The 12,852-nt window shown below is 38.5% G+C and overlaps 1 protein-coding gene across 3 annotated transcripts; it reads right to left on the minus strand.

Annotated features, from left to right (window-relative positions):
* Positions 1–980: 980 nt before the first annotated feature.
* Positions 981–8,685, minus strand: LOC101740093 (arrestin domain-containing protein 4). Of its 3 annotated transcripts, none has more exons than XM_012690430.4 (8): positions 8,642–8,685; positions 8,024–8,220; positions 7,647–7,763; positions 6,705–6,922; positions 5,084–5,293; positions 4,146–4,304; positions 3,238–3,406; positions 981–2,267 (listed from the first exon to the last, which is right to left on the minus strand). In XM_012690430.4, the coding sequence occupies exons 2-7, from the start codon at positions 8,142–8,144 to the stop codon at positions 3,242–3,244; spliced, it is 990 nt and encodes a 329-aa protein (XP_012545884.1). In that variant the 5' UTR covers positions 8,145–8,220; positions 8,642–8,685; the 3' UTR covers positions 981–2,267; positions 3,238–3,241. The 3 variants fall into 3 exon arrangements, with proteins under 3 accessions (XP_012545884.1, XP_012545885.1, XP_012545886.1); XM_012690431.4 differs by having other exon boundaries at positions 8,560–8,673; XM_012690432.4 differs by lacking the exon at positions 8,642–8,685 and adding an exon at positions 8,612–8,633.
* Positions 8,686–12,852: the final 4,167 nt, after the last annotated feature.

The following is a 12,852-nucleotide window of genomic DNA, read 5'->3' on the forward strand; positions in this document are numbered from 1 at the left end:
TAGTCACCCTCCTCTCTCTCTCCTAATGTATTTGCTCGTGGTTATCGAATACCTGTGTTCTACCCTATAAATGGGGACGCTTCCTCATAGCTACAGCCCACTGAGTTTTTCACCGGATCTTCTGCACTGCACTGCTCTTGCTAGGCAAAGCTTAGCAACGTCGTCAGGTTTGAGCCCCGTGAGCCCACCTACACGTTAGGGTAACCCTGATATTATAGCCTCACAAGGCTATAAAGCATCTTCTTTCTATCAGTCGTGTCTAATTTGAAATGTAGAAGAATTTGAAATGAATGTTTACTGGTGGTAGGACCTCTTGTGAGTCCGCGCGGGTGGGTACCACCACCCTGCCTGTTTCTGCCGTGAAGCAGTAATGCGTTTCGGTTTGAAGGGTGGGGCAGCCGTTGTAACTATACTTGAGACCTTAGAACTTATATCTCAATCTGAGTGGCGCATTTACGTTGTAGATGTCTATGGGCTCCGGTAACCAGTTAATACCAGGCGGGCTGTAAGGTTGTTCACCCATCTAATAAAAAAAAAAAAAAGTGGACCACTCGATGCACAATGCTTCCCCACGTCTTCCTGTCCTCGGCGGTCTTTATAGCCTCGGTTATTGGCAGGCCGGTCAGCGTCTACCAGATCAGACTCAGCGGGTAGGTGAGCGTCCACGTGATCTTGTACCATTAACCTGACCAACTACCATCAGCTTCTCTAAGTTATCGGGGCCTCTACGAGCGATGTGGCCGAAGTACGTGAGAATACGATGGAAGCAGATAGCGGACAGCCTTGTGGAAATACCAAGCTCCTTAAGGAATAAGCATAGGAAGCACAAAAGAAAGGGGGGACGCATGACTGCCTAGCGAAGAAATGTAAGGGATTGTGATATCGTCCTGTGTAGTCTCACGACATGCCACATCGGTGGTGAGCACTGATTAAACAAATTTATAAACCTCGGGATCATAATATAATAAAACTACATTCAATTTTTCGAATATTATATGTATTTTATTAATATAAGTTCATTCGTAAAATCATTATAGAATAATTAAAATTGGACGGATCAATAATATATCACAGGTTAGTTTAAACACGACAAGTTCCATTAGTATAATTTAACAGTAAATTCACAAATATGAGCAAAGTACATCAAATATAATAACTTTATTTTTGTAAAAAAATATTTTCTGTGCGAACACGCGATATGAAAGAAAGTTCTCTGACGTTAAATAGAAAGAACGTGCGCTCTTTTAAGTACTTTGTAACACACATTCTGTGGACCATAAAAATATGTCTTGTTTTTATAGATTCAAATAAAATCTTTCATACGTGATCATTGACACTGACAATAAGATTGTTCGTCAGCAATCATAAACAAAGAATTTCTAATAAATTTTTTGTTGAATAAATTTCAAAATTTTAATTTGTCAATTTAGAAAATATTTTAGTCATATTGTGGATTAATTTGTAAGAAAAAAAATTATGTGGTAATGACAGTTGTTATATAATAGAGAATACACATTTGTTTTATAAACAAAGATAAAAATGAAAAACATTGAAATAATAAACATTTTCATTACCGCTTGACTGAGGTCTCCTAAGTAGTGCTTGCTTAGTAAGCACGTAGTGAACTGAACCACTAACGCCATCTAGTTTGTTTTTATATACTTGGAAAACGCAATTCTGTCGGCGACTGTACCTCAGTTACGCAATGAAACGGTAGGGCTGCTTACGTTTTAATTAAAATGGCACCAAATGATATTTTTAATCACAATAATCTATGTACTTTTGATATGTCATATTTTTAATATATATTACACGCGTACACATTATTCTTAACTCTAAGGCAGTGTTAAAATTTTGAATAAATTCGTTGTCACAATTTCGTATGAACATTATCCTTTTCAACGCGTTTTTATTACCTTGGCCTGTATATATATAAAATTTTGCAGAGGATATTTTCAACATTATTTTCACTGATCTAAAGATTACCTTGAAAATTCTCAAAAATCGATCAAAATGCCATCATAGTTCTACTACTTTGGCCTAATATCTTGAACAGGATAATAAAAATTTTTTATTTTCATTTTTGCCTTTTTCGCCTAAGGCGTGTTTTTTTTAAACTTTTATAAATTTTGCCTTATACTGTAGTTCTGTAAATTCATGGAATGTACATTTAAGGGACAAACTCCTTATTCGTTTATTTGTTATACAGTAAAACGGTAGAGTTTGTGTTATCTTGGCCGCTTCACGTAGCCGGTCGGAAGACGATGCTGAAATTTGTAAAATGTACATTCTCATTAAATTTCTTTGAAATTTAAGAGGTAAATTTAATGACCAGAAATGGATTTATTAAAATTAAGACAAGCATTACATGTATGTTCTGCGAGATGAGCGAATTGCAAAAGGCATTTTTAAAATATATTTTTCTACATCTTTTTTAAAATTTTCGGGGTAGAAAAGATACAACAGCAACACTTAAAAATGGAGACGTTGTCGTTTCAAATGTTACCACAAAAAAAAGCTTTGTCTCTGTACAGTTTTTTTTTTAATTGTGTATATCAGTGAATGTGCTTACAGCCTACTTAGTGTTGACCTCATAAAAATTAGATACGTTGTGGTATCACCCACTGTGAGACATGAGGTCAGAGTTTCAACAGTAAATACGTGTCCCACTTTGAAAACCGGAACCTATAGCCGTTTCTCAGCTTATCTGTTAAATCTTGTTAGTATGTTACAGTTATTGTAAGGTTCCTTCTATTTCAGATAACTACCATTACATATTCATGTTTTTTTATTTACTACGATACAACAATGTTTAGGTAAAGTGTATACGTGGAAGGTTACCCATGCGATGGACCGATCAAGTGAAAGTTGGCGGTTGTTTACATGAGTGTACCAGACTCACCACAAGCCAGGAGAAATTATAATTTGCGTAATTACTGGTGGTAGGACCTCTTGTACGTCCGCGCGGGTAGGTACCACCGCCCTGCCTATTTCTGCCGTGAAGCAGTAATGCGTTTCGGTTTGAAGGGTGGGGCAGCCGTTGTAACTATACTGAGATCTTAGAACTTATATCTCAAGGTTGGTGGCGCATTTACATTGTAGATGTCCATGGGCTCCAGTAGCCATTTAACACCAGGTGGGCTGTGAGCTCGTCCACCCATCTAAGCAATAAAAAAAAAAACGATCATGACCGCTCTGACAAGAGTGATACGACAAAGAAAAAATAAATGGATGTACCAGTTCAGTGGGCAGGTTTATCGTGGAGCCAGGGCCGGAAGATCGGCAGCGTGCTCGGGTACAGAGTGCCGGGAGGGTCCGCGCCCTCCTCGCGGTACGGGTACGTGCCCACCACTATCGGCAGCTGTAGCTTCACCTCCTTCTCCAAACTCTTCGGCTCTATTATAAACTGAAAGAGATAACACTCGGTGGATAGAGTGCGGACTTTTTTATGCTTGAGGGATTACTGGTGGCCTCTCCACTTTCATCAGGGCAGGTGGGCGAGCAAAGGCTCAGCTAGGAGAGATGGAATTTGCTAACAGCTGCCCGAGCGCCTCCCAAAGGAAATATAACCGCTCAAGGGCAGCTGCTTCGCGAATGAATCTATTGAGTGCGGATTGGCTTTACCATGGTCAGTTTGGGGCGATGATCAGAAAACGAAAAGCAAGTAGTATGCTGATAACGACATTTCCATTATTTTTTGATAATAACGCTAAATCTATCGTTAACTGCTATTAGACAAAAAAACATTGAGAAACACGAGGAGAAAAACGTAATGTTGTTTTGTCTCTACCTTATTTAGAGGTTAATTAGAAAATTATTGTTTTTATTAATATAATTTCACTTGATTTGTGCAGGGTATGAATAGTAGTTGACATTTCTATGGGACGACAAAGTTCTGATACAAAAAAATTTTGTGCGGTCTTCGCTATGGTCACGCGCTGCACAGGAGTTGGAGCGATGAAAGTGAACCGAGCGAATGCCTTATGAAATGAACACAAAATTGGCATTACTGAGGTCCATGGGCGACGGTAACCACTAACCATCAGGTGGGCCGTGTGCTCGTCTGCCTACAAGGGCAATAAATTTTTTTTAAAACAAACCAAAAAAACTGTCCAATTTGTATAAGAGGGTAGAATGGCACTTACGAAGACGTCATAGTGCACGGATATGAGATGGCAGCCCCTGAGGTTGGTGGGCGGCAGCGGCGGCACGTACAGCTGCTCGCGGCGCCACACGTCCGCCGCGCCCGCGCGCACCTTGCCGTGCCGCAGCACCGACAGCTCGCGCACCTCCTTCGCCGCCACCTGCCGCCCCACCGACACTACACTCACTCAACTGTCCTTGCGTTCTTACTATATGAGACACGAGCTCTCACCCAACCCAATGTTTACCCTCCGTATTATATCAAATCAAATCAAAAAAATTTTATTCAACATCTTGACTCTATGAAAGTACATACTTGTTGAACGTCAAAAAGAACTACCGCCAATTCACAAAAACTAGCCTCCGTCCTGAGAAGAACTGGCAAGGAACTCAGCGGGCATGTCTTTTTTTTATATTAGATTATTTTTTTTAATATTCATTTTTACAATGAGTATTATAACGTAACAATTATATTATAGATATAAAATTGTATAGATGTATACGGATATGCATTTAATTAATAGTTACATGCTTCCTAATTACAATGAGTACAGCTTACAGACCGTAATGCAATTTTTGAAAAGCACATTTGCTATCTACTGGTGGTTGGATATCTTGTGAGTCCGCGCGGGTAGGTACCTCCACCCTGCCTATTTCTGCCGTGAAGCAGTAATGCGTTTCGGTTAGAAGGATGGGGCAGCCGTTGTAACTATACTTGAGACCTTAGAGCTTATATCTCAAGGTGGGTGGCGCATTTACGTTGTAGATGTGTAAACAATAAAATAAAAAATCCTACAATTTGTGTCTTTTTGCAGACATTTGGCAACATGGTCTGGTAAAAAACGAAATGTAAGCCGAATCATTCACTGATCCTCATTCCTCATCCACTTTGATTGTCCAGTAACAGCGTGGATTGATGGATTTAGTGTGGGTCAGTAACCTTCCCGTGCGCGTGGTAGTGTATGGTCTCGGTGAGCGCAGCCCTGGATCCCTTGATGGTGGTGCGGCTCCGGTTGTGCAGCGCGGCGGAGAGCAGCACGGTCTCGCCCGGCACGTACGCGCTGCGGTCCAGCGACACGCGACACGACACGGCGCCGCCGCCCACGCACCCCACTCCCACGCGGTGATCCACGCTGCACTCTAACTCTTGCTGCGAAGGTACATTCTCTACTGACTACCGACTAAATTATTACAAGCTTATCGTTCTTAAGTCATTAAAATACACTTTTTTCAATGTCTGCGGTCAGTAGACCTTTATGAACATTAATTTTTAATCTAAAAAGAACATACTCAACTGCGTTCGTTTTTTAAATTTCGTCTTGCACTTTTTTGTAAACGAGTTCTAAAGAAATTTCCAGCCAATAGTACATGAGAGTTTATTCTTTACAGATTATATTCAAGGGGCACAGTTGTTTAGTATTCAGCCAAGGCTATAACACTCCTTAAATTCTTTATTATTTTTTTATCAATTTTTTCCCTGCTTATTCGCTGGTAGCCAAGGAGCTATTTCAGCTAACCGTGTACGCGCGTAGGTGAGCTCACGGGTTAAACCTGAGAAAATATGCTAACACTAACTATTTTAGCTATTAGCTAACTAACCTAGTAACCCTAGTAACAACAGTGCTTCGCAGAATCTACCACCGAGTCGGAATTGCGACCCACTGAAAAGATCCGGTTGTAAACTCAGTGGGCAGTGTCTATCTAAAAACTTCGAAAAAAGCACTTGGCGCACACCTATATGTATACATAAAAACCTCTATGTTACAAATACGATGTTACAGACTACAAAAGTAATATGACGAATAGCTAGTGCCAACAAATTATTTTAGATACAAAGTTTCGACACAACGAAATATACCTTGTTTATTACAAAAAACTAACCACAAACCATTATAAATTTGTTTTAGAATAAAGCACAGGTCTTCTATGTATTTGCTCTAGTAGGGTAATAATAAAGTGATGTGAAACATGTTGGATTATTTTATCCAGATTTTAACAATGACATACAAAACCGTGGAAAAATCTTAATATTCCCAAAAAATGCATCACTGTTATGAAGTAAATTTTTCTCACACTAATAAATTATGTAATTAATAAGCATGTTTACTAAAATTTAGTAGGTCATTACATTTTCTATAGAGTTAAATGTTTGTGTGAAAAATGTTATAGTAACGAAGGCTATAAAAGTCAAACACACTTAGTTCAATAACATTGCAATTAAAACTTAATGTTTGAATTTCTAAATCATGAGTTCTGGAATCTACTAATGTATGGCATTAGACATGAACTATATTCTACATATTTTTTGTAGCTCTTAAAAATCCCCTTCCTCTGAAAGCCATGTTAACGTGAAGTGAACTCTGTACATGCTTGGCAACCTAATAGCAAAGCAAAGCAAAATGTTTAACAATATTCAATTTACACAAGAAGACGATTGTGAGGTAGTGAGATTTTTATGAAAGATTAATCTTGCTTAGCATAAGAGCAACTGTCAAAAGGTCTAGATAGAGTATAGTTTTCTTCGCACTTCGCAATTTAATATAAGATTTTATACAACTTACTGCCAAAACAGGGGGCTCCAAATTCAAATCGATTGGATTCATAACAATGAACACTTGTTGGTTTTTATGTGTCAATCCGTTGGGTTCCCTCAGGGCTGCTTTACAATAGTACTGGACCCAGCCATGTGTGCCCAGAAATGTGGATGGAAGACCCATGGGTAGTCCTAACTTGAAAGGGAAGCTATGGATACCGGGTGATAGGGTTGTTGTACCATGACCTGTTTGAAAAGAAAAAAAATATATATTTAAAATAGAGTATTAATGAGCAAGACAAAACAAGATATGCAGTACTGGCTATGTAATGTATAGTGAGCACTATGTGTATAGTGGTTTATAAAAATATTGAAAACTGGTTCTTTCCTCTGGAAAAAGGCTGAAGAAATTTACTTTAATATCAGATTCAATTTGCATATATTACTATTTACAGGATTTAAGAACCCGACATGTTTTGTGAGAGCATGGACCCTTATAAAATTCATTGTTTACATAATCACATCACCTATATTTGTGTGGTGTTCGTCTAGAATAACATCACTCCTTAGTCCCATGGGTGTTCTAAAATATGATGTAATTGCCGGATAAGGGGTAGCAGCACTAACTGACTTACATTATTTAAATGTACACCAATCATCAACTGGCATTTAAGGGTAGTAGTGTTAGCTATGAAGCAGTCATGTATTCAGGTTTAGAGGGTGTTACAGCCATTTTACAATTGGATTCAGTTTCATATCTCAGGGTAGTTAGTATACAAATTTTGATGTCCAGGGACTCCTATGACCACTTAACAACAGGAGGGCTGTGGGCTCATTTAATCCATTGAAGAAACATTAGTAATGGGTTTTTAGCAATAACCAAACCAAACCATTTCATTTATCAAAGAGTCATATGTTTTAGTATCTTGACATTTAATGTTTAATAAAAGTAATTATCTCATCAGATTACCTGGTTCTCCCAGCAGTCTCATTCTAAAGTCAATATAGTTTTCTTTATCAAATAGCCTCTCGTGTCTCCCGGAACCCACCCTTACCACACCTTCTCCCACTACATGGAAATGTAGACCTAGAACAAGGGAATTTCATCACAATCATATCTATATTCTTCTGTTCTTAAGATTTTATTCTGTAAACTGATACATATAATAATATGATGTGAGGCTATTACTATCACAGACAACTGTTAAACAAACACTAGGAGTTGAGAACACCAGGGTCTTATATCAATATCTTCTGAATAATAGCCGAGATGTATTTTTACCATGTACTCTGAAGTTTAGTTTGGATTATGAAGATTGTAATGTAAATGATGTTTAATGTTCTTACCTAATACAGGCGTATCATCCTGCAATTCCATTAACACTTTTCCCGAGAGGAATTGACCCGGAAAATACAGTAAGGACGTATTGTCGAACACTATAAGGAATTTTAGAAGTTTCCGCGGCATTTTCAGTTCTTTTTTATGTTAAGCACTAGTTGTATCAATCGCGAACGCGACCAGTCATCTACCTACCATGGAATCACTAAACATCAAATTAGCATGAATATTTTTGCACTAATATTTAACTTCGTAAACTTAACTGCAGCTGTTCCTGCTGTGGCTACCAATTAAGTTATTTAGTTGTAACTTAACTCGACGATCTTCTATAAGGTTGAAAGAATTCGCGTAAGGCCTTGGTACTACGAAAGTGACACCCACGACGATATTATCCTCGTAAGTTTCTCACAGATGCCGTAACTAGGTACGTTGTCTAACAAAGTTATGAAATATGCTAATTGAAGGCCAATCAACTATGTGTGGAGAATTTACTTGACTAAATAAATAACAATAATGTGTATAGTGTTATTTTCGATAAATTCACATGTTATTTGATGTTTAGTCTTCCCTCTAATTCAACTTTTAAAACTTCATACTTGCTAAGTAATAAAAAAAGGCAAACTAACAAATCAAGCCCCTGCCCCTGATTGACCAGTTGACATTCTGACATAAAGTGACATAAATGACATAATAAGTGTTTTTTATAAAGAGATTTTATGACCTGGTAACTAAGACCTTTAAGTCAATTCTTATTTTAATTTATATACTTATTTTTATGGAAAATGATAATATCGAGTGAAATTAAATGAAATATTAAATGAAATGAAGATGATTAATTTGAGACATTGATCAACTGGGATGAAATTAAATGAGATGAAATATAATCTCATGGTTATTTACCTACTGAGATTTTTTCAGTGGACTTTTTGGAGGATCCCGAGATGTTACGTCCAGCAGTTTTATTTCATTTTGCCACATTTGGGCACTTTCACAGCTATTCAATAGCTAATAAACCATCGTTATTACATATTTCAACCTGAAGAAACTCTAAATAGAAAAAATAAAACAAATCACACAACTTCATTCCTCGCGTTCCCGCCAAAAAGTTTCGTAATGATATTGTTGGGGCCCAAGGGGAAGTTTTGTTGAGTTCCAAAGAGTAAACTAAGTATGTTGTTTGAGCACCTTTATTATGTCGGTTAAGGACAGATGGTAACGTCTTAACGAGTGCGTGTTGCTAAGTGCACTGCCTCTAATAATATAATAAAATAACCTGACACCACAATGACGACGCACGGCGTGTCCACGTATTATTTAGGTATGTGCAAACCGTACATCTTGGCAACCCAAAAGAGCAAGAAACAATCGATTAACAATAAATGAAATAGTTCGTAAGCTTAAATAAAAATGTAAAAAATATAAAAGTTAAAAATGTAAAGGTAAAAGTAAAAATATGTATAAAATGACATTTCACAACAAAATTACTTAAAATTTAACTTAATCAAAACTAAAGGCAAAGTTGGTTCCACTGGTGTTTACGCTTCGGGCTGGCTTCGGTGGTGGCGCGACTTGGGCTTGAACACCATCATCTCGTCGGTCGTGCCGCAGGTGAAATGTTTGAAGTTCGATATCTTCAGTGGGTGCAAGTGGATGGCTCTTCTTTTTCTTTAAGCAGTGGGAATGTTTCCTCACAACCCACACGAGGCCAATAACCAGAGCTGCTACTAATAATAAATATGTAATGACATACTGATGTATGTCATGCGCTGATATGATGGTCGACGGAAAATGTTTTTCCTGCTCCTTTTGCTTATCAATCTCTTTAGCGATTATTTTTGTTTCACGTGCTGTAGACTGGAACAGATTCGGAGTGTAGTTGTATGTTAAATTTACTATTTTGTTTACTGAATTGTCCAACGTTGTACTTGCGATTTCATAATCTAACTTCACACGGCTGTTATAACGATTATGCGCATATATCGTTAAGTCATTAGACTGAAGTACACATCCTTGTGGCAGCGATACTATCCCCGATGACGTCATGGTGTGTGAGGACACGTCACTGTTGCATATGGTGCGTAAAGTACACGTATCGCAGCATATGACGAGCCACTTGTTCGATGCATGTAACTCAAGCCACGCGTCCTTGCATGACGCGTTCTCGACGTCACAGGGCTCGAGGTTTTGATGTGACAGCAGTTTCGCTTCGCATGGAGCTCCGTTGCTATGCATGTCAAAAATAGGTTTATTTGTTTTGCATATAATTTTATCTGAACGTTGTTGGAGACAGCTCTTAAGATCATCTTCATTTAGCGAAATATATATATTTTTCTCCAAGTTTACTGCGATATATTTCGATGAAGTTCGCATATATGCGTAGCTTTCATTGTTTTTCACAGGCAATGGTATCGCCCTGTATAAGTTAAAATCTTCATTAGATACAAGTGGTATATGCATTTCAAAAAGAAAATAGTTTTCGGTGACCCGCGCCTTCACATATATCAACGTGTAGAGATCCTTTATATCTTCTTTGTAGTTTCCTACGGGTAAAGATAAGTCTTTCGGAATTTTTCCGGATATTTCGTTCAATTGCTGTGTAAGATGAGCTGGAGATATCAGGTGCACATCTATATGTCCTTGGTAGACGTTTGTAAGCGAATTGAACAGCATGTTTTGGAAAGTCTTTAGGCTGTTGATAAGAAGATATACAGTCAATGATGCCGAGTTCAAATAGGTAGTGGCGGAGAGAATCTGCATTTCCGTTTCAATTGTTGCCAAGTTTAAGTTGGTTTGGTTGACAAAGCGGTCGATCATATCGAATTGCCGTTGAATGTTATCTTCACTTTTCTTTAGAACTTTGTTTTCTAATTCCACGATGCTAGTTTGGTTTTTTATTAGCTCAAGTAAATAGTCTTCGTTAGTCTGAATCGTTTGTATGTCATATTCATATTTTTCAGCAAAACGTTGGTCCAATATTCCAAACAAGCTATTGGCTACGTAGCCCACTCCGTCCACCAAACCGCGTTTTTTTCTGCTAGTCAAATGTTTTTGCGGATTTATCAAAATCGAGTTATAATGACCGAGCAGTTCCATCTCGTGGCTTAGTTGTTCTATGGTAGTTCTGCAGGTTTGTATATTCGCACTGTGACATAAATCTTTCACCGTATTAAAATAGTTTTCGACACGACGAGTTCCTTCCCAGTACGTTGTTATGTTGTAATACATAATTAAATTCCATTCATTGTGTACCATTTGCATTTTACCGATCGCGTCATAGTAGATAGGGCGCTCGCGTTCTAAGCTTGTAATTTGAGCTCTTAATAACGCGGACCCATATGATCCAGATATAAATGTAAACATTGTCAGCATCATAAGTAAAATACTCGATAATTTATTTCTGCCCTTTCTGTTCTTGTTTTCAAAATTTGACCTTTGTTGCTCGTTAGTTGTGGGATCTCCTTCTTCGATTTCAGACCCCAACGGTAAAGGTGATAGTTTTGTTACGGGACGTTTGGTTACTCCTGTTCGAGTTTTGATGGTCGTAACTCGGACATATCCGTCAGAACCTGGATGAGTTTCGAGCCCCGCCCTAAAGCCCATTTTCCAGGGGGTAAGTTGTTGTCCTTAACCAATACGATATCGCCGACGTTGATATTTTTCGTAGGTTTGTTCCATTTACTCCGAGTTTGCAGTTGTGTTAGGTACTCGTTGGACCAATTTTTCCAATATTGTTGTAACATTTGTTCTACAAGTTGCCATCGACGACGTACGCCAATGTGAACGTCAGTGTAATCTGATAATGGTAACGTCATTATCGCGCCGCCAGTGATGAAATGGCCGGGTGTTAAACAGTTGTAAAATTCTTCTGGATCTTCAGTAAGAGGACACAAGGGCCTCGAATTTAAGCAGGCTTCTATTTTTGTTAGTAGCGTTGACATCTCCTCGTAGGTAAGTTTCTGGTCACCTAGCACTCGTCGTAAATGTCGTTTCATGGATTTGACGGCGGCTTCCCACAAACCGCCCGCGCTCGGCCAGGCAGGGGCGTTAAAATGCCACTCGACTTCCAGTTTAGCTAATTCATCAAAAAATTCGGGTGTCATGATTTGTTTGAAGTTTTTGAATTCCTGACCTAGCACTTTTGCCGCGCCGATGAAATTAGTTCCACAATCTGAGTACATATGTTTAGGGGTACCACGCCTTGCACATAGTCGTTGAAAAGCTGCTATGAATGTTTCAGTGCCGAGATAGCAGATAGATAGATTTGAAATAGTAATTTTGCAGTAATGGTCACCGGAGACAGCCATCCCAACGGATCATAAAACTTAGAAATTTCAGACAATAATAGTCTTTTTGTTAGTTGTTTTGTACTTTGCTTCACAGGCCATTTTAGGTGAAATGTGTCGCTGTTAGTGTTCCAGGTAAGTCCCAACGTTTTTGATGTTTCATCAATTTTGAAATCGAAGCTGTTTGTTGTTGAAATTTGCTCTTTAGGTAAGCCTTCTAATAAAGTTGGATAGTTGCTGGACCATTTGCGTAAATTCATCCCCGCACCCTTTAGTAAATCGATTAGGGACCGCTGTAACTCCTTGGCGGTTTCAAATGACCTTTCGCCACTCACAAGGTCATCTACGAAGAAGTGGTTCTCCAGGACCTCTGCAGCTGCAGTGGGGTACTTATGACCTTCATCAATGGCGAGTTGTTTGAGTGTACGTAAGGCTAGCCAAGGAGCGGGTTTGGTACCGTAGGTCACCGTACAAAGTTTATATTCTTGTAAAGGTTGTTCTGGTGAATCTCGCCAGATAATTTTTTGTAGGTGTTGCTGATCATCATTTATCCA

This window comes from Bombyx mori, chromosome 5 (assembly GCF_030269925.1).
Source record: "Bombyx mori chromosome 5, ASM3026992v2".
Lineage (NCBI taxonomy): Eukaryota > Metazoa > Arthropoda > Insecta > Lepidoptera > Bombycidae > Bombyx > Bombyx mori.

Coding starts and splice junctions, on each gene's coding strand:
- LOC101740093 (XM_012690430.4), bottom strand. CDS start 8,144: ATGCCGCGGAAACTTCTAAAATTCCTTATAGTGTTCGACAATACGTCC. Junction 4,305..5,083: donor ACTACCACGCGCACGGGAAG/GTTACTGACCCA, acceptor GTGGGGCGGCAG/GTGGCGGCGAAGGAGGTGCG. Junction 3,407..4,145: donor CCGTGCACTATGACGTCTTC/GTAAGTGCCATT, acceptor TATCTCTTTCAG/TTTATAATAGAGCCGAAGAG.